This window comes from Coenobita brevimanus, chromosome 23 (genome assembly GCF_032717465.1).
Source record: "Coenobita brevimanus isolate Jiangsu-jjx chromosome 23, ASM3271746v2, whole genome shotgun sequence".
Lineage (NCBI taxonomy): Eukaryota > Metazoa > Arthropoda > Malacostraca > Decapoda > Coenobitidae > Coenobita > Coenobita brevimanus.
This window is the reverse complement of record NC_136976.1, coordinates 36,642,662-36,664,785: the sequence shown is the minus strand read 5'-3', so window position 1 is coordinate 36,664,785 and position 22,124 is coordinate 36,642,662. Positions and strand designations below refer to the sequence as shown.

At 42.8% G+C, this 22,124-nt stretch overlaps 1 protein-coding gene across 1 annotated transcript in view; it reads right to left on the bottom strand.

The window, feature by feature from the left end:
* The window catches only part of LOC145392944 (ubiquitin-like protein 7), a 367,352-nt gene that overhangs the window by 166,188 nt on the left and 179,040 nt on the right, over window positions 1–22,124 (bottom strand). Inside the window, exon 5 of the mRNA XM_080267231.1 lies at window positions 7,487–7,634. Within this exon, the coding sequence (XP_080123357.1) occupies window positions 7,487–7,634 (148 nt within the window). The remainder of the gene's footprint in view (window positions 1–7,486; window positions 7,635–22,124) is intronic.

Below are 22,124 nucleotides of genomic sequence, written 5' to 3'. Positions count from 1 at the left end.
TAAGATCTTACTTCAAGGGAATGTGTGGATTGTCTTCTGATTTTGGTGTCTGGCTTTGGGATAGAGCAACCGTTGGGAATGCCAAAGCTTTCTTCTGGGACAGCAGAAGCCCAAGCCCATGCCATCATGGGGTGCCTTGATGACTGGAGCCTAATCCAGCAGATCAGTTCCATGTGCTTTGACACTACCACACTGAACACGTCCCAGCTTGGAGGAACCTGTGCTATCCTTCAAGAAAAGATCTGACGAGATTTACTTTACCTGGCTTGTCGGCACCATGTGATGGAGCTGATCACAGGAGCGGCATTCGAAGCCTCCATGGGGACCACTTCTACTGGACCATGTATTTTGCTCTTCAAGAGGTTCAGAGACTGCTGGAATTTAATAGATCAAGCGAAGTTCGAAACCACAGATACTGATGAGGTAGCCAAGATAGTGATTGCCAAGGCGAGGAAGGATCTTTGCTTCGCCATGTCCCAGTCAAACCAAGTCCGCGATGATTATTAGGAGTTCTTGCACCTGTCCGTAATCTTTCTCGGTGGGAATCTGAAGAAGGGCACGAATTTTCGGGCTACAGGGGTAGTACACCGTGCTCAACAGATGGTGAAAGTTATATACTCCTTGAAGATGTATCTCTTCCTGAGCCAGTTCCAGATGACACAGGCAGAAGAGAGTGGTGTGAGAGATGTGACACTTTTTCATTCTCATCTACTTCATGGCCTGGGTTTCAGCTCCATTTTCTGCTCAAGTTACCTTCAATGACTGGATCTTGATGGAGCAACTCATCAAGTACCCCAACAAGAAAATCTCTGAAGCCACCATGAAGAAGCTGGCCTCTCATCTATGGTATCTTCTGGAGGAAGCCATTGATCTTGCTTTGTTTGATGACTGGATCACTGTTGACACAATGCGCCGGATGTTGCTGGTACTCGAGAGGGAAGCCCCAGACTCACCACCGAAGAGACCTCGAATACCTGAAACCGCTTTTGCTGGAGATGCCTTGGGAGGCCTGGTAACCATCAACACCAGGACTTTTTTTTTTCCAGACCTGGCCTTCCCAGTGACTTTCTTCAGGCAAGCCCCATTCCCTGGACAATGAGTGCAGCTTACACTCAAGCTAGTGATATAACCTACAAGCTCCCCATCATCAGTGATAGGGCTGAGCGAGCTGTGGCCCTCATAAAGGAGCTGAACAAGAAGCTCACCATGGGAGAAGAGCAGCTCCAGTTCCTTCTCTGTGTTGTAGCAGACCACTGACGTTGGTTTCCTACTCCTGCCAAGGGATTTCTTACCAAAAGGAAATTCAGTGTGAACTTCTATGCTTGTACTATAACTTTTTAGCATATGTACTTGTGTTGTAACTTTTGGTGTCCAGGGCAACCCCTAAATATTACATAAAACGAACGATTTTTGGTTGCACCCATTTTTTCGTCAAGCTGAGCAAATTTGGAGGGTGAGACCATACAAATTCATACTTTTTTCTTCCTCCTACCCAAGACACACCCTAATATATATATATATATATATATATATATATATATGTACAGGTATCATTAGAAAAAGAGTGACTATTGATGAGATGCAGTTTGGGTTTATGCCAGGTAGGGGGACCACTGATGCTATATTCATTGTTCGTCAGCTTCAGGAAAAATATATTGGTAGGAGAAGGGATCTTTATTTTGTTTTTGTTGATTTGGAAAAGGCCTTTGACAGAGTCCCTAGAGAGGTGGTGAAGTGGGCAATGAGAAGCTTGGCTTGGAGGAGTGGCTGGTTAGGGTGGTTATGGCCATGTTTGTGGGTGCTCACACCCAGGTAAGAGTGAATGGAGATTTGAGTGATGAGTTTCCCGTGAATGTTGGTGTGCATCAGGGGTCAGTCTTGAGTCCCATGTTGTTTATCATGGTACTTGAAGCCCTTTCACGTGACTTTAGAAACGGACTCCTGTGGGAGTTGTTGTATGCTGATGATTTGGTGCTGATTGTAGAGAACGAAAGGGTGGCGGAGGAAAGGTTTAGAAAGTGGAGAGATGGTATGGGGCACAAGGGTTTAAGGGTAAATGCAGATAAAACAAAAGTGACGATATCTAGGGTTGGTGGCGGTAGTCAAAGACGAGGGAGAGTGGCCATGTGCAGTTTGCCACAAGGGCGTGGGAAGTAATTCCATCTTGTGTGGTGTATGTGATAAATGGGTGCACAAGAGATGTAGTGGTATCAGAGGTAGACTGCGAGATAATGCCGATTTTATGTGAACGGCGTGTCGGGGTGAGCCGGTGGAGATTGTCAGATGTGAAAGGATTGAACTTGCTGGTGAATCTCTAGAGTGTGTGGAAGAGTTTTGTTATTTGGGAGACACGTTGTGTGCTGGAGGTGGGGCTGGAGCTAGCTCTGTGGCTAGGGTGAGAAGTGGTTGGAAGAAGTTCAGGGAGCTCTTGCCTCGCCTGACATTGAGAGGACTCTCCCTACGTGCTAAGGGGTCTTTGTATGCAGCATGTGTTAGAAGTGTAATGCTGTATGGCAGTGAGACCTGGGCAGTGAAGGAGGAAGATATTCGCCGGCTCAGACGTACAGAAATGACAATGATTAGGTGGATCTGCAGTGCTTCCCTGCGTCCAAGACCTGGAGGGGCTGGGTTTACGATGGAAGAGTTGAGAGGTAGGATGGGACTGGAGTGTATTGGTGTTGTGATGAGGAGAGGTAGATTGAGATGGACATGTGGAGAGGATGGGGGATGATAATTGGGTGAGGAAGGCGAGAAGTGTTAATACTGGGGGTGGGGTTATGAGGGGTAGACAAAGAAAGACATGGGACGAGGTCATTAAGTGTGACCTCAGGGTTAAGGGACTGAACAGGGAGGCTGCAATGGATCGTGCAGCGTGGAGAGCCGCCATTAGGTGACCAAGGCCGACACATGCAAGCATGCTGGAGCTTTTAAAAACGAAACAAGTATGTATGACCTTAATGTGTGGAGCCATGGCTGCTATCTATCTACCTACTGCCAGACGCCTTAAATCCGTAAGGGGTGGCCACAAACAAATAGCCTCTAATCACTCTGTCCAACGCCATATCACTGCCTCGATCCCAGCTCACACACCCCCTCACATATATACCTCTCCACTCCATCCCTCCATCTCATCCTTAGCCTCCCCATCCCTCTCCCCCCCTCCACCTCACTCACATACTCTCTCCTCATCAGTCTCTCGCTCTCCATCCTCTCCACATGGCCAAACCACCTCAATGTGTTTCTCCTAATGCTTCCTATCACATCTAAATTCACACCACAACACTCCTTTACTTCCTCATCTGTCAGGTTGTCTCCCCATATGATTCCACAAGCTCCTCCCAAATAACTCATTTCCACTGCTCTCACTCTCGACTTCTGTCCCTCCAACAACGTTCAAGCTTCACTTCCATACATTAGAGTTGGTATCACAATACTGTCATGTAGTTACTTTTTTACTTCCATGCTCACTTCCCTGTTTCTTATCACTGCTTTCAAGGAACTAGCAATCTTTCTTCCTTGTTGTACCCTTTCAAGCACTTCACCCTCTAAATTTCCATCCTTACTCATGATGCTACCCAAATACTTAAGCAAACTCACATTTTCCATTTCCTCATCATCCAACCTCACTATACATTCACTGACTTCACTTCTCTCAAAGAAGGTAACTTTACTCGTCTCTACATTCACCTTTAGATTCCGTTTCATACACACTCTCCCAAACTCATCCACCAAGCCTTGCAGCTCCCCTTCGTCTAACAACACAGTATCATTTGCAAACACCAGTACAGGGAGTTTCCAAACACAGCCCCCTCTAATTAGGGCTGCTCCAATATCCACTGCCCTACCTTGTATCTCTTTTAAAACCCCAACCATATACAGATTGAACAACCATGAAGACATAACACATCCCTGTTTCAATCCAACCTTCAAACAGCAAAATTCACTTAGTTCACCATCCACACTCATAGACGCCTTAGCACCCTCATACACTCTCTTCACGGCATTCAGCAACTTCCCATCTACTCCATATATTCTTAATACTTTCAACAAATCTTTGTCTATCTACCCTGTCATATGCTTTCTCCAGCTGTATGAAGGCCGCATACAACTTCTTGCCCTTCTCTAGAAAGCTTTCCACTAAAGATCTTAAGAATGAATATCTGATCTACACAACCTCTTCCCTTTGTAAAAACCTCCATGTTCTTCTCCAATAATTCCTCTGTTATTTCCTTAACTCTATCAATATGTATCCTACCACATAATTTTCCTATTACACTAAGAAGACAAATGCCCCTATAATTACCACATACTTCTTTTCCCCTTTGCAAAGGCTTAAAATTGTGTTAATTTTAAGCCTTTGCAAAGGAGAAAAGCTGCAAACACCTCCAGTTGATTACTTATTTTTTCTTTGTTTTTGAATTTTCTCTCCCCTTACATTTTCTACATTTTACAATGAACAGAGTCAAGATGAGGATGACAGTGACAATGACGAAGATGACTGATGGGGATGACGGATGATGATGACAATCTTGATGATGATGATGATGATGATAATGATGATGATGATGATGACGATGATGATGACAATGATGATGATGATAGTGATGGTGCCACCACCACTGAACCATCCTCAAATACTACATTCCTTCTTTGTGAACCTGCTAATCCATCCCTGCTTATCACTGCTCTTTCCTCACTATTCCCCTTCAGTTTTTCTAAATGCTTTACCAACTGCTCCTTACCTCACCTCATTTATTAGCACTTTCATATTTTCATAACTTGCATTTTCACATTTTTCCAATATTGTATTCATTCCAAAACTTTTGGTGCCATTTCCAAAACAGTTTTGTATTTTAGGATAAATCTGAATTCCTTTTTCTTCCAGAACATTTATTTACCTTCTTTACTGTTTCAACATATCTCAATACACTGTGCAACTCTCCTTTTTTCATCCAAAATTTTCATCCACCTCTTCTGTTTTTGTTAGTATCTCTCACATAACTCTTTCTACTTCCACATCCCACCATTCTGTATCCTTTCTTACTGGCTGACACCCTTACCTAACCACAAACACTTTCAGTTTCCCTTACTAAATATTCTTAGTAAGGCTGAGAAGAGACGTGCATATGAAGTGTGGCTGCAGAGGAAGGATGAGATGTCATATGAAAGGTATAAGGAAAAGAGGAATAGGGCGAGAAGGGCTGTGCATGATGCTAAAGTGGCAGCAGATGAGAGGTGGGGTAGGCGGCTGACAGAGAATTTTCAACAGAATAATAAAATGTTTTGGAAGGAGGTGAAAAGGGTGCGAAAGGGAGCGTCTAGGAAGAAAGAACGAGTAAAAGCAGAGGATGGAAGGATGTTAATTGAGATGGATGCAGTAAGGAACAGATGGGCAGAGTATTTTGAAAGATTGTTAAATGTAGAGGAGGAAAGGGAGGCTGAGATTGTGGCAGATGGAAGGGTGCAAGGAATAAATGTGTTGGGAGAGTTGAATGATTCTTTGATCATGAAGGAGGAAGTAGAGAAGGCAGTAAAGGAGATGAAAACAGGGAAAGCTGCAGGTATGGATGGGTGTGCTGTGGAATGCCTGAAAGGTGATAGACTGGTTAGTAAGATTGTTGAATGTGTGCTTTGTGAAAGGTATGGTGCCAATTGACTGGGCAAGTGCTTATATGGTCCCGTTGTATAAAGGCAAGGGTGATAAGTATGAATGTACTAGCTTTAGGGGTATAAGTCTGTTGAGTGTTGTAGGTAAGGTTTATGGCAGAGTGTTAATTATGAGAGTTAGAGAGGGTACAGAGGGAGTGATTGGTGAAGAACAGTGTGGCTTTAGGAGAGGGAGGGGATGCGTGGATCAGGTGTTTGCTGTGAGACAAGTGTGTGAAAAGTATTTAGCGAAAGGCAAAGATGTGTTTTGGGCATTCATGGATTTAGAGAAAGCGTATGATAGAACTGATAGGGAGGCTTTGTGGACCGTTTTAAGATTGTATGGACTTGATGGTAGGTTACTAAAAGGGGTGAAAAGTTTTTATGTAAATAGTAGAGCGTGTGTAAGAGTGGGAAATGCTGTGAGTGACTGGTTTCCTGTGAGAGTGGGGCTGCGACAGGGATATGTGATGTCGCCTTGGTTGTTTAATATTTACATGGATGGTGTTGTAAGGGAGGTGAATGCAAGAGTTTTAGGTGGAGGTCTGAGTCTGGTGAATGTTGATGGTGGAGAGTGGAATCTGAAGCAGCTGCTGTTTGCAGATGATACTGACCTGGTGGCTGATTCAGAGGAGAGATTGAGACAGTTGGTAGAGAGTTTGGAAGGGTGTGTGAAAGGAGGAAATTGAAAGTAAATGAGAATAAGAGTAAAGTGATGAAGTGTACGAGGTTGGTAGATGGTAGGGGGATGAATACAGCTTTGAATGGCGAGTTGCTTGAGGAGGTAGAGTGTTTAAATATCTAGGGTCACATGTTGCTGTGGATGGAAGAATAGGTGCAGAAGTGAAGTTTAGAATAAATGAAGTAGGAAAGGTGCTGGGAGGAATGAAAAAAGTGTTTAGATGTCGTTCGCTTAGAATGGATGTAAAGAGAAGGTTGTATGAGGGTGTTGTGGTACCGACTGCGTTATATGGGGCTGAAACATGGAATATGGATGTAGCAGAGAGGAAAAGTTTGAATGTAATGGAGATGAGGTGTCTGCGGAGTATGTGTGGAGTGACGCGTATGGATCTAGTGCAAAATGATGAAGTGCGAAGGAGAACTGGAGTTGTTCGGGTGATGGCTGGTAGAGTTGAGCAGAGGGTGTTGCGATGGTTTGGGCATATGGAGAGAATGGATAATGAGCGATTGGTGAAAAAGATAACTAGATCTGATGTGAGAGGTGTAAGGCTGAGAGGAAGACCACGAATAGGATGGATGGACAGTGTGAAGAGAGCACTGGATGCGAGAGGGATGTCTGTTGAGCAAGGAAGAGTGCCTGTGCGTGACAGAAATAAATGGAGAGAAATTGTGAATGAATAAGTGATGACACAGCCCTGAGGGGATATTCTCCTGCATTTGGTCTGATCAGCTAGTCAGGTCAGGTGCGGGTAAGGGGATGGGTCTGTTATGATGTGGCAGGGGTAAACCAGCTCTGCTGTCGGGCCCTGCTGCGGATGTCACTGATTGCATTGCGCAGTTGATCCTTGTGCGGTGTGGTGCGGTGAGGATCTGTCCGTTCTCCCCTTGGGGCTAAGATGCGAATGAATGTGTTTGAATGGATGAGTAAATGGGGAGTGTGTCGTCCTGTCTCGGCTACCTCCCTTTCCTTGGGGGACGCAGCCTAGGTATATAGATAGATAGATAGATAGTATGCTCTCCACAAAATTTTCAAATCCATCTCTTCCCAATTCAAAAACCTAAACTCCTTTATCTTTTTCTTTAGTTCATCTGGCACTGCATATCTTCTTTTCACTTATATTCTTTCCTTTAAGTATATATACTAGATAAAGCACTTTACCTGGTCTGCTTCCATTTCATCATCATCTGAGAGTGAGTCCATGGAATACGATACATGGTGGGAGCGACGTGGTGAAGTGGCCTCGGTGTTCAGCAGAGTTGTTACATACTGTGCCACTCGACCCACTGCCGGATGAGCTTCGACCACTCTGGGGAAACAATGGCTCAAATTATCACACTTACCTTGTAAACAATTTACAATGCCATGCCCCAGGCACTCCATAAACAGATTTTAATAAAGTAATCAATCCTGTAACAGCCTAAGTAGTAAGATATATGGGATTTAGACTGGTACTGCCCTACGCTGTTATATTCTCTGCCACAGCTAAACCCACAGTACCAATTTCCTGCACATTTGTCTTTCTTTAATTTGTTTCTAGGAAATAAAGCCTCTGAAGTATATTGAACTCTTTCGTATATGGCGTAACTCTGCCAAGGGGGTGCCATTAGTTGACATACTAACAGATAGTGACATAATACCCTCCCCAACCACCCAAAAGGGGATAACCCCTGTAATGCCCAATAAATGTATTGTATAACTGTTCAAACATAGAAAAACACCCTTAATACTGTAATAAGTATGATAAAATGTCACTGAACTGATTAATGAGTTGGAGCCAGTCAGAAAGAAAAGAGCCAGCCAGGCTAGCACTGCAGTGTCACCGAACATATGGTATATAAAGGTTAAAACACACACACACACACACACACACACACACACAATTATATTAACATATTTCACTAGCATCCTGACAAATGAAATTACTGATATATATTTGGCAGTCAACTGGACAGTACAGTATATTGGGTGGCTGTGTACACATGAGGATGCAACAAATACCAGTCTAGCAGCGCCTGTTTACGGCCAAGAGTAAAAGTTAGCCGATCATTTCCTTCCAGCATTAACCAATGTCTTTCATATTTCTTTTTCTACATCAAACAGCAGAATATTTTACATCCTTATACTATAAAGCATAATTCATACTGCTATGATAAAAACGTTATGTAACACCAGCCACAGACCCAGCTGATCTTGACACTGAAATTTTGCTCATGGGTGAGCATACATATAAGGCCTGGCAGTCTTCAGCTGAGTAAGTGTTGCCATATGTTGACATTTGTCCCAGTAACAAAACTTTCATGCTACTGTCACGATCATGTACACACTTCTTCGCCACTTTGGTGAAAGTACAGTAAAATACAGGTACAGGCAAGTCCCGGTTAACGAGCAATTGCTTAAAAAGAATTTGCTAATACGAGGTCGTAGAATTTGAACCACTGCTTGTTTAACGAGCAAGTAAAAAATCCGCACTTACAAGAATCGAGATGAGGATCCCGCCGCAGTTGTACACCATGTTTACCTCGGCAGCTAGGAAACGAGTTGCACGCTAGCTCTGTGAGCCTCTTCCTGCCTTATCTTCATAAACATTTTTCTAGCCAAGCTTGTTCAGTCATGGTCGGTCTTGAAGCGTGCTTTTTTTCTGTGCCCAGCATTACTGTATCACCATGTCTTTTAACCCTTTAACCGCGGGTGTCATCCCAGAATGACATTGCAAAAACTGGACCAAACCACGGGTGTCATTCTGGAATGTTTGTGAATATTTTGAATACCGCGCATTTTTTCCGCGCGCCAATTGTTTCAAGGGAGGGTAGCTATTAAGTTCTTTCACTCCAGCCGACCCCCACCTCCCTCCTCCCACCCCCCGGGTCCCCCACCCCACCCCTGACCAAACACGCATCAGTATCTGTCCAGCTGTGTGAGTGACAACACCGCTGATGTGGCAGTGAAGTGCGGGCAATTACAGTGCCTTTTACCTGCCTCAGTGAACACAGAGTGGGTGTTTATCGTATGTGCAGTGTTCATATATGTTTATAGTATTATTATCAGAATGAGGTTGGCATTTGGTAATGGTGTGTGAGCGAAAAATAGTGATTTTAGATCGCTCACTTCTAATGGCACTGCCCATCCAGTGATGGTCAACGAATCATGAAACCTACATCATTGCAAAGCCGAAGGTTAGTACTTTCTAATGGTACCTTATTTTTCGCTTTAGATTTATTCTGTGCAGAGTTATAAAGGTTTAAAGTTTGTTTACATTTTGGCTGGAACCCCTGCAGGGGGGGGCCAGTAGGGTCAAAACAATGCCCAAGGTTAAAGGGTTAAGCATTCCATTGTGGAGGTCTTGGGCCTTTGATTCTCCCACCAGCCTCTCACCACCACACCCTCTCAGGCCTCAGAGAGAGGAAACGAGCCAGCCGAGTGGTGGTGGAGCACAGCCGGCATAAATTACGGAAGACACTTGAACCCAAGTAGAGACATCCAATTGTTTGATGAATGTTTTTCTTCCAATTTCCAATGCTGCTAGGTGTATTACCCTCTTGTATTAAGCCCTTATTCCAGCTTAAAATGCTCAGGATGTCAGTTTTGGTGGTTTGGGGGGAGGTTGCTTAGAGGCCTTGCTCCCAAACCCTATTTTTCGCATAAGTTCTTCACTACGTTTAACGAGAATTCGGCTAACGAGCAAAATCCTTGTTCCCAATTAGCTCATAAGATCAGGACCCGCCTGTATATCCCGTTTCACAATGCTATCGGTTAGGTGAAAACCCATCGTTAGGCGGGGTATCGTATATCGGGGTAGATTTAACACGTAAAGTAATGGGATTTGTTTTTCAGCCTGGGGTTTCCCCCAACCAAGTCCTAAACCCACCCATATGAGCCCAAAAACAAGTTTAAAGCCGATCTACATGGTTTAACAGCTGTAGAAGAAGTTAACCTAAGCCTAAAACCTGTAAATAACTCACTAAAACAAACAAATAAAATCTGAAAATCATCAAATATAAGTCCACGTAAAGCAAGCTTAGTAAACTGTACGCCAAAATGACAATGTTCACCCCACCTATGGTTAAAACACATTAATCTTAGTCTAGAAACAGTTTATAAATCAACCTAAACACAATTTTAGTTTAAAATATCAAAATCGGTAAAAATGAAAATAAAAACCCATTGTTAAAGTGGGGTTTGGCCATCATTAGGCGGGGTATGGTGATACTTCTGCCCCCATCGCTAAGCTGGGGCATTTCATCTAGGGGTATCATATATCGAGGCACACCTGTATATGCAAATTCATTTGTCCAGTAGAGACCAAATATGAAATATGCAAGTTTATGAAACTGTTACAGTAAACACCTGCTTTATAAAATCCCAATATACTGGATTTTGGATTTATCAAATGCCTCTGTGCCTACCAGTTTTTCAGCTATATCAAACAGGGGTCGATAAGTAGGTCACAATATGCAGCTCCTCTGAGCCGATGACAATGCGTGGGGTGATTCTTAATACAGTTGCCAAGGTTTCAGTTTCTCCCACCCCTCTGGAATGGGTTGGAGATTTGCTGATAGGAATAAATGATGAAGTGGGCTATTCTGGGGCTACTTCTGCTAGGACTGGGCAGAACCAGAGTCTGTGGACACACCGTATGGCACATGATCGGATTCGGTCTAACCACATTTTTTTGTTTTCTGACTACAGTGCTAATGTCTCATGTCTCAACTTTGCCACATGTTTCATATTGTGAAGAATGGCTTCTACTAAGGGATCTCCCACCACTTCTTCTTCTGGGAAAGCCAAGAGAAGGTATCTTTCCATTGCTGCAAAGTCTGAGTACACTAGATGTGACACCACTGCCACCAGAAGGCAGAAGTCATCTTCGCTCAGTGGTGATTAATGAATATTCACTCACTGTACAGCCTACAAGATGAGTGGCAGTGTAAGCAATGTACAGCAATCTATTCAATACATGTATTACTCTAAACTGGCCTGAAATATTGCCCTCTCCCCATCATGACTGCTAAGTTGCTACAATAACAGATTATTGTATAGTACAGTAGGATCATACCAATGATGACCCTGAAAATAGCGTTTTTGGCAATAACGGTAAGTTAGAATAGATACCCAGTTTCTATAATAACGTTTGGATTCACTTGAATAATGGTTGTTTCACAAATGCCAAGTTGTTATACTGCAAATATGTCCATAACAAGATGAGGAATGTAAACAGACAAACCAGAAGAGATGACGGAAATCGCTGAAAATATGAGCAGTAGTGAGGAGGAGATGGAGGATCCTCCTCTTGCCACCTCCCCTGACTCACCTGCTGCCATCCTCTCCACCTCCACTGCCCCACCTGACTCACAATCTGCCTGCCCCTCCTCCTCCACAGCCTCATGTGACACCTGCTCCACCTGGCATAGCCTACCTGCGACCCCCAACATAATGACTGTTGCTGCTTTCTGGAAGAAATATAACATTCAACAGGCCGTAAATTTCTTTGTCAATGCCTGGAATAATACAACACTGGCAAACATTAAACATGCCTCGTTGGCACTTCAGCTACAACACAAGTCTGCTGAGACAGAATGAGAGAAGGTCATCAGAGTTAATGACTAATTGTTGGACTTGCAAATCAGATTTCAAGAAAATACTAGAAACAGTATCACGATCGGGTGAATGCCCACAATCAGTCACTCATCACTCACTCTCTTTCACAAAGCTAGCCAGCCAAGGAAGAACAACAGACAAGGGTTGAGTACATACGACACTGACGACACTGGGGAAGTTACTGAAGATTTTGACTTTATGGGGTTTGATGAAGTGTTGATGGAAGTGGGTGACCCTGGCGTGAGAGGCAGGAGTGGGGACGAGGCCAGCGAGGGGTCAGGGGTACGCTGCAGTAGCGTTCATGCGCAAGCCTCAAAACAATCATCATACCAAACACCTCACACCTCCTTTAAGGTGAGTTTTACATTACTCATGATGATTTAATAACTAATCTAATTATTTCAACTAAAAAAAGGTAGTGATAGAAGGGCTCCAGGTGGGAGAAGTGGAAAAAAGTCTTGTAGTGGCAGCACCAATAGACCCTTTATACATGTATTTTGATGTCACGCAAACAACGTTTTTGCTAATAAAAGTGTTTTTCTGGCATCAATTAGACATTATTGGCGAGATCCTACTGTAATACTGTACTAGTCACGAGGAAGTGCTGATATGGACGTGAAATAAGCTGCAAAAAGGGCACAATCATGGGCCAAGTTAGTGTAAAATGCATATACAGTCAAGTCACCTGGGGGGGGGGGGTAATTGGTTCTGGAACAATCCTCTGCCATAGAAATAACTAAACTTATGGGAAAAATGGAATTTGGTTCTGGACATTTGCCCAAAGTCCCCCTTCTCACCCCACTTTTCCCCATTTGCCCTCAATTTACACAGGCACACAATCAAGCAATCCGTCAATGCATGTATTACATGTATCAATAGGCATAAAAAATGGGAGGGTGATCAGCCTTGTGTCTGCATGTAACATCAGGCACAAAAATGGGAGGGTGATCAGCCTTGTGTCTGCATGTAACATTAGGCACAAAAATGGGAGGGTGATCAGCCTTGTGTCTGCTTGGGCATAATACAGTTGTTTGTAAAACCGCTATGAACTGATTAATGACGAAGCACCTATCTCTGAGCTAAGACAAAGTATAATGCCTCCCATCATCATCATCATATATATATGAATGATTATTGTGTTAAATGTGAGTTTTGTTGACACTTGAGCATACAAACTTTATCAAATAAACTACTTCAATCAGAGCTTGCCCAGGCAGCCTCTGCCATCTTTAATGTTTCGGTCAGTCAGCTGATCAGCTGCCTGACCAAAACAAAGATGGCAGAGGCTGCCTGGTCAAGCACTGATTGAAGAAGTTTATTTGATAAAGTTTGTATGCTCAAGTGTCAACAAAACTCACATTTAACACATTAATAATCAGTCGAATCTACGTAATGATGATGATGGCAGGCATTATACTTCGTCTTAGCTCAGAGACAGGTGCTTCATCACTAACCCATTCGTAGTGGTTTTACAAACAAACCTATAAACTAGTCACAATACCCAAAGAATCGTTAATGTTTCATTACTTAACACAATGAATTTATTAAGTTTAACTTCCTCATAAGAGAGAAAAAAGTCCACAGTTGCAGCATTTATAGTATGGAGCTGAAGTGGTCGCCATTTTCTTTGTTTACAAACAGGGGAGCATGCTGACTGCCAGGGGAATTTGCCCAAGTGTTTCAAATCTTGCTGCGCCAAGCGCCATAGGTATTTTATGTGCATGGTTCATTTTTTTTTGGTTCTGGCATCTTGCCATGTCACAGAAAACTGAGGCATGGAAGTTCGTGCCATAGGCGACTTGACTGTAGTTTTTATTTACAATATTTAAATTTAATATTGTAGTCATTTCTTTTTCATAATGTGCATGAATTCTCACCTGGAAGGGTGACCCTTGGATTTTTCGAACATTAGAGTTTACCGGATAGGGTTTCTCCCACTAATAGTTCAATATAGTGAGAGTCTACTGTACTTCTGCTGCAACATTCAACATCATTACAAAGAGGATGTTGACAGAAATGAGCTGTTTGGTTGACTTTTCAAAGTGAGGAATAAATATATGGTATATGGCTTATTCTTTTTCCCTTGAACAAACTAGAGACCTTTCAGACAACGTGTATACATGTACAATATTGTATATTTTTCTTTCAAACACACAAACAATATTTCACATGCCCTTAGATTTTTTTTTTTTTTTTTTTTTTTTTTAAGAGCAACAATATCACATTATATTTTAAGTCAACATTTAACAATACTTAGTACCATACACACACTGTACACCTGACACCCTGAGCAGAGCGAGGCAGGTTAGCAATGCAGACAGAAAGAGGATTAGTAGTTCTAACCATGCATGGAAGACATTGGAGGAATGCATGACAGAAATGAAACTGAAGACATTATTGGGTACAAACTCACCAGAGGGGAGATGGAGAATTTCTTGATATAGTAAATCCCGTGTGGTTAATGCCACAAATCCCACGTGGTCCAGTGGGAAAGGAGGCACTACACCTCCTCCTTTGCCTGACTCATGTTCCATCCTATCTATCTGTCTCTACCTATAGCCAGATGCCTTAATCCCGTAAGGGGTGGCCAAAAACAAATCGCCTCCATGTCACCCTGTCCCCCGCCATTTTACTGCCCTGCTCCCAACTCACACCCCCCTCTCTCATATACCTCTCCACTCCATCCCTCCATCTCATCCATGGCCCCCCCCTCCCTCTTCCCCCTCCACCTCACTCACATACACTCTCCTTGTTAGTCTCTCACTATCCATCCTCTCCACATGGCCAAACCACCTCAGTGTGTTTCTCCTAACGCTTCCTATCACATCCATATCCACACCAAAACGATCCTTCTCTTCCTCATTTGTCAGTCTGTCTCCGCATGTGACTCCACATGCTCCTCTCAAATAACTCACTTCCACTGCTCTCACTCTTGACTTGTGTCCCTCCAACAAGGTCCAAGCTTCACTTCCATAAGTTAGAGTTGGTATCACAATACTGTCATGTACTAACTTTTTCACTTCCATGCTCACCTCCCTGTTTCTTATCACGGCTTTCAAGGAACCAGCAACCTTTCTTCCTTGCTGTACCCTTTCAAGCACTTCACCCTCTAAACTTCCATCCTTACTCATCACACTACGCAAGTACTTAAATGCACTCACATCTTCCATCTCCTCCTCATCCAACCTCACTGTACATTCACTGACTTCACCTCTCTCGAAGACCATGACTTTACTCTTCCCTACATTCACTTTTAGATTCCGTTTCTTATATATTCTCCCAAACTCATCCGCCAAGCCTTGCAGCTCCCCTTCGTCTTCACTTAATAACATGGTATCATCTGCAAACAACAGTACAGGGAGTTTCCAAACACAGCCCTCTCTCATTAGGGTCACTCAAGCATCTACTACCCTACCCTGTATCTCTTTTATAACCCCACCCATATATAGATTGAACAACTATGGAGACGTGACACATCCCTGTCTCAATCCAACCTTCAAACAGAAAAATTCGCTCAGTTCATTATCCACACGCATTGCAGCATTTGCATCCTCATACATACTTTTCACAGCATTTAACAACTTCCCATATACTCCATATATCTGTCAGGACTCTAAATTATCATAATACAATGCATAATATAAAAACATAAATGTGTAGTCTGAAGGCTGAATGAAAGTCAAGCTAGGGGTGGAAAGGAAATGTCTTTTGCAGTTTTCTCTGAGGAATACCAGACTGCAATGTGTCACTGGAAATGCTACATACACACAAACACGCAGGCTTCTAGAAGAATCTAACGTACGTCCAGTACAAGTGACACAAGCTCTCCTACACAAGAATGGAGGAATCAGAGAAGCAAATGAGAGAGAGAGAGACAGGGGCGAGAGGTTGTCGAGAGAGGGAGAGAGAGAGAGAGGAGGAGAAAGGGGGCAGGCTGAGAGGTAGCAAGAAGGATGCTACTCACATACTTCACTCGTGTGTGATAGACTTTAGTCAATCTTTTCAAGAAAATAAAACTGTAAATAGTCCCATACTTATCTTTACCTCTCCTGTCATTGCATGACACAGGGAACGAAGATTATCTACTTACATACCTACTCACTTATAACTAAAGCTCATCCACAAGTACAATGTGCGTATACGTGTTCTACAAAACTTACTACATGCTCCACAAAGTGTCTACAAAAGATGGTGGCAGTGAACGTAAGAACCTCGTCTATGAATCTACAGTGAAGTTCTACAAAAGCAGGTGAGACAGTAACTGAGATCGCCCCAGTTCTACAGTTGATTCTACAATATCAAGATAGAAAACAAACAATACTACAAGTTGAGCCACACGACACCTTGGCAGTAGTTTGACAAAATATTGTTACAAACAATCTTCCAATTTCTACGACAAACCAATGAACTACAACCATCAATGATTGCTACGGAACAAGCAAACAGAGCAAGAAGACTCACAACTCACAAACCAGCACCTGACCCCAACATTCTCTCCAACCACCTTCCATCTCCATCACCACCAGGTTGATGTAAAGGTGAAGAGGTCAGACAACGCCAGCAAAAAACACCACGCACCTCTGACCCAGGCACCTCACTCACCACTTGTTACTCACGCATTCTTACTCATACTCATTTTTTCTCAACAGTTACCGAAGTGAGAAGGTGACGTTGTATGGTGAGGTTCAAGTATGACTGAGGTTTCTCTGCACTTCAATCAACCCTGATCTATCACCAAGCCCTGGAGTTTCCAAGGGTTATATCATCTATCAACACAGCCTTGAGTCTCCGACAGTGACACCATCTACCTTTTAAGTGGGCGATTATACTTTTTACTTATTTTTTCCCAGAGCTTAAAATCAGGTACACTCATGATCACTAATCTCTGACCAGAGAGTTAGCCTAAGCCATGGCCAGGCATAGGCTACACAGTCAGACACACTCCACCATCGTTCCACAAAGGTTTAGTGCTTCAATGAACAATTTTCTAAGTATCATTGAAGCACTTTTGTTTCACATATTATATTACTTTCTCGAGTACTATATGCATGGTAAGAAATAGAGAAATTTGGTTATAGCTGTTTTTTATGGTCTATAGAGAGTGCGTGATGATATTTGAATTTCATACTGTGTTTTATTAATCTGTTTATTATTTCATTGACCTATTTCTTGAGGCAAGCCTTCAACCGAGCTGTTGGTAGGTTATAGCAGAGAAATATCCACGACTGCCACAGCAGCCGGCATTCACTCGACATACTCTAAGTAAGAATGCTTTATAATACTTATACCATTGACAAAAATTTACTATTACTACTACTTTGAACTAAATGCTTTTCTCTAGTGATAACAGGCCCCGTTGCCCATACATATAAATAAGCCTAGATGTCACATAACACTACTTTAGATGCGTCTGTGCGGAAGCCATGTTGGAACGGTCAAGGCAGACGATGTCGTGTTCCTGACGACTGTCAAAGCTGACCACTATTTACCTAGAAATGCAGCAACACTGTGCTGCTTTTATGTGCAGAAAATGAGGAAAAATATCTATGGTGACACCGATAGCATGAGTGGCTCAACTGTATGGTAATGCAAACATCACTCAGCTGCTTCCCTATCCCCCAAAAGGCGGATAGTGGACTGCAGAAGGGAAACCTAAGCCTGCAGTCCACCGAGTTCATATTTCGGATGAACCAGGAACCACAACCATTACCACCACAACAACAGCCGCCGCTGCCGCCACCATCACCACCACCACAACAACCACCACTACCACCAGCACCACATCCACCACCACAACAGCAACAACATCCACAACCACCTCCATAACAACAATCACCACACAACAACGATCACCACCACAACAACAACCACCGCATCATAAAAACCACCACCACCATCACAACAACAACCACAACCATCACAACAACCACCACCACTATCACCACAACCACCAGCACATCAACCACCACCACCACAACAACAACCACAGAAACCACCACCATCACAACAACCACCACCACAATCACAACAAAAACCACCACCACAACAAAAACCACCACCACAACAACAACCATCACCACAACAACAATCACCACCACCACCACCATCACAACAACCACAAAAACAACCAGCACCATCACAACCACAAAAACAACCATCACCATCACAACAACCACCATCACTACAACAACCACAACAATAACCACCACACCAACAACCACAACAATAACCACCACACCAACAACCACAACAATAACCACACCAACAACCACAACAATAACCACCACACCAACAACCACAACAATAACCACCACACCAACAACCACAATAACAACCACAACAACAATCACTACAACAATAACTACTACCACACGAACAACTACCATCACAACAACAACCACCACAATAACCACCACAGCAACAACCACAACAACAATACAACAATAACCACCACCACAAATACCACCACAACAATCACCACCACCACCAATGCAACAACTACCATCACCGTAACAACAACACCCAACACCACCACCACCACCACCACCACCACCACAGAAAGAGCAATACCGACAAGAACCACAAAAAACATCACCACAAAAACCACCAACACCACTACAACCATCACCACAACCACAGCAACAACAGCTATAACCATCATCACAACAATAACCACCACCACAAAAACAACATCCACCCCCACCACCACAATAGCAACAACACCCACAATCACCAACACAACAGCTACCATTATAACCACCACCACAACAACCACCATTAACACAACAACAACCACAATTAACACAACCACCACCACAACAACAAACACCACCATCACTACCACCACCACCACAACAACAAAAACCACCACCACCACCACCACCACCATCACCACAACAACAGAAACTACCATCACCACCACAGCAACAACCACTACTACCACTACAATAACCACCATCACCACCACCACAAGAGTAACCATCATCACCATCACAACAATAACCACCATCACCACCTCCACCACAAAACATTCATTTTCATAGTCTGAAGTCACTCTCAAACAAGCCCCACTATTACATGCTTGACTGCTCCAAGATGGCAGCCGCACAGATGCATGGCTGCTGTACTGAAGAATGGGCTATGAGGCATCTAGTCTTATTTATATCTATGCCGTTGCCATCCAGTGGGAATTGTTGTCCTATTCCTACATGACGTCTTAGCTGCATGCCCCCTCTGGTCAAAATGTGTGCCAGTTAATGCCGCTAATTCATAAATAATTATTACCGTATACATCATGCCAGTACCAACATAGAGTGGCACATGTTTTTTTACTTCTTGGAAATTGCTAAATTACAGACTGATTGAAGAAATGTCAGCCCCTGTCAATAAACATTGATTATTATATTACGGAGGAGAAACCATTAGAATATGGTAATATCAAAGACATGAGGAGTAGTACACTTCAGATCACCTGGTTACAGTTCTTTGCCCCGCCCAGTAGTGTAGAGGCTGTGTTCGAATGCGTGGCTCGTGTGTGGTCATAACACTGCCCGCCACGCGTCTCTGGTCAGAGATTAGTAATCATGAGTGTACAAATACCTTCTTTACTTATTTATATATATACATATACATACTTAATATCTTTCTATTATTAATATTCATTTATTCACCTATACAGTTAACACATACATATAATAAGTGTTTCATAACACCATTCCTTAACAAAATGAGTTTGTTTTAGCTAAGTGATATGACGGGAATATTGTCAACACCACCAGTTTTAGTGCCAGATGAAATACAGTTAGCGTCGAATGCCGATTCACACTTAGGAGAACAACAGGAAAACTTAACAATGACACAAAATTCCCCACAAAGTAAAGATAAAGAAATAAATACTTCATTTTTTGATGATGATGGTAACCATTGGGAACCTCCCTCTGATATAGAAAGTGAAGACTTTAGCTCTGCCATACATATTTATGAAAACCTACTCAAGAGTGTTCACATGTCAGAAAAACATATGCAACTAATCCTTCACATAACAACAAAGAACCCCAAGTGAACTTAACAAAACAACCAACCAAAATGGCTAACGAAGGCAATAACACAACTCAAACATCCCCACTTTTTTTTTTTTGTCCGGCTCTGGGCATAGGCTTCACAGCCTGCTCCCAAGGCCCAGTAGTCCTTCTACATTCCATACACCTCTACATGTCACCACTTCGGCGCTAACACTCACCGTCCATATTGAATACATACTAGGGCTGTCTCATACAGGAGTGATGCATTGGTACAGTATTAGCAGGGGTATCTTTACAACACATCGGCAGGTCTTCTGGTAGATCAGTAAAGTCTACTTTTATTAAATTCAAATCCTTAAATCGTTCCCTGCCCTAGCGGGGATTTGAACCTGGGTCCGGTAGGACCGCAGGCCACCTCCCTACCAACTGAGCTACATCCCAAAATTCTCAGGCACAGAAAAGTTCAAATCGATGTAATGCCTCTCATAAACCAGTGTGAAAAACTCTTTGTTAAGAGACATATAACAGATGACAAGGAGAAAATTGCAATATTTTCCTCATGGATTAAACAGGAAAGATGTCCAGCAGGTGACTTACATAGCTCCGATAAACTCCCATGAGCTAAGACATATGAAGAGTTTGAGACAGAATTTCTGAAGAAATTCTCTGGAAGTATAAACTTTTTGCCAGGTATAATTACAGAATTACCTAAAATTGTGGATCTTATGAGAGAACACACAACTAATCCTGTCCTAGGTGAAATAACAGCAGATGTTTCCACAATTAAGAGAACATTATTAGTTACCATAGAGAATTCAAACTGGGTAACATCTGAAGGGAAAATGACGCCATTGCATGTTGTAGACATCCTTGGTTATGTAGCTGCACTGTGTAAATTACTGGATGGGATTCTGAAGATAGCGAAGATGGTACCTTACACCCCTGGAATGTGCTTTCTAGATTTCATGAACGAGGTAGAGGCGAATTGTGGCAAAGCTGGGGTGTCTGAAATACAGTCAAATACTACCAGAAGGAGAGTGATAGACACAGTGTCTGCTGTGAAAACAGCTACCCTAAACAAAAAACAAAATCGGTCACGACCCGAAAACAGATAGAACAAACAGCCACAAACTTCGAGGCAGCGATCACAGACACCAGGCCACAGGCAGTCACAAAAGTTTGCGTGCAGTCCAAGCAGAAGCCGTGCCACAGAAAAACCTAAATATGGAAAGTCATCTCGAGGATCACATTCAGGAGATAGGTCCGCTGTATGTCATTACTGCGCAAATCCAGGACATACAAAGAATGAATGCTTCATCAAAACAAAAGAAGATAGACAAAAGGCACAGGGGTGTGAACCATATTGCAGAAATCACAAGTCCGAAGGTCACTGGACCTCAAATTGTAAGACAGTGAAAACACTGACTTCCATTTGTAAGTCGAGGGAAGGGCAAGCCACGACAAAAAACGACCAATCATAGATAAAGCCAAGTCTAAAATTCACATAGGAGGCATGTTGGGAAGGGAGCGTATCTTGATACCAGCTGTATGTGAAGATCAAAACATTATTCTTGGATACAGGCTCTCCAGTGAATTAACTAACACAAGAAGAATTAGATAGGATTTTTAAAAATAAGAAGAAAGTAACTTTCCTAGAAGAATCTGATTTAGACTTTATATATATATATATATATATATATATATATATATATATATATATATATTTTTTATGTGAGGAAGAAGGAACCAAAGGCAATGGGCCCACAAAAAAACTGTTCCCTCCAAGAGAAAAACAAAATAGAGGAGAGAGCCAAATTCAAGATCCATTCATTTCGAGATGCCTGGACACACTGCGTTTGAAAGACTGGAGATCATAGGAAGCAGGAAATACAGACAGAGGGAGACAGTTCCAGAGTTGACCTGTTGCATAAATGAAGGACTGGGAGTAACGGTTGACTCTTGCACTAGAGAGTTGGACAGAAAAGAGGTGAGAGTTTGCTGCTAGACGGGCTACAAGCCCATCGTAGAAGTGGAGGAATGCATGCAGACAGTTCAGAGGAACAGTGACCACTGAAGTAGCGATAGAAAAGAGATAAACATGCAACACTGCGGCGAAGAGACAGAGGTTGAAGGGAGTCAGTAAGAGGGGGAGAGTTAATGAGATGAAAAGCCTTTGACTC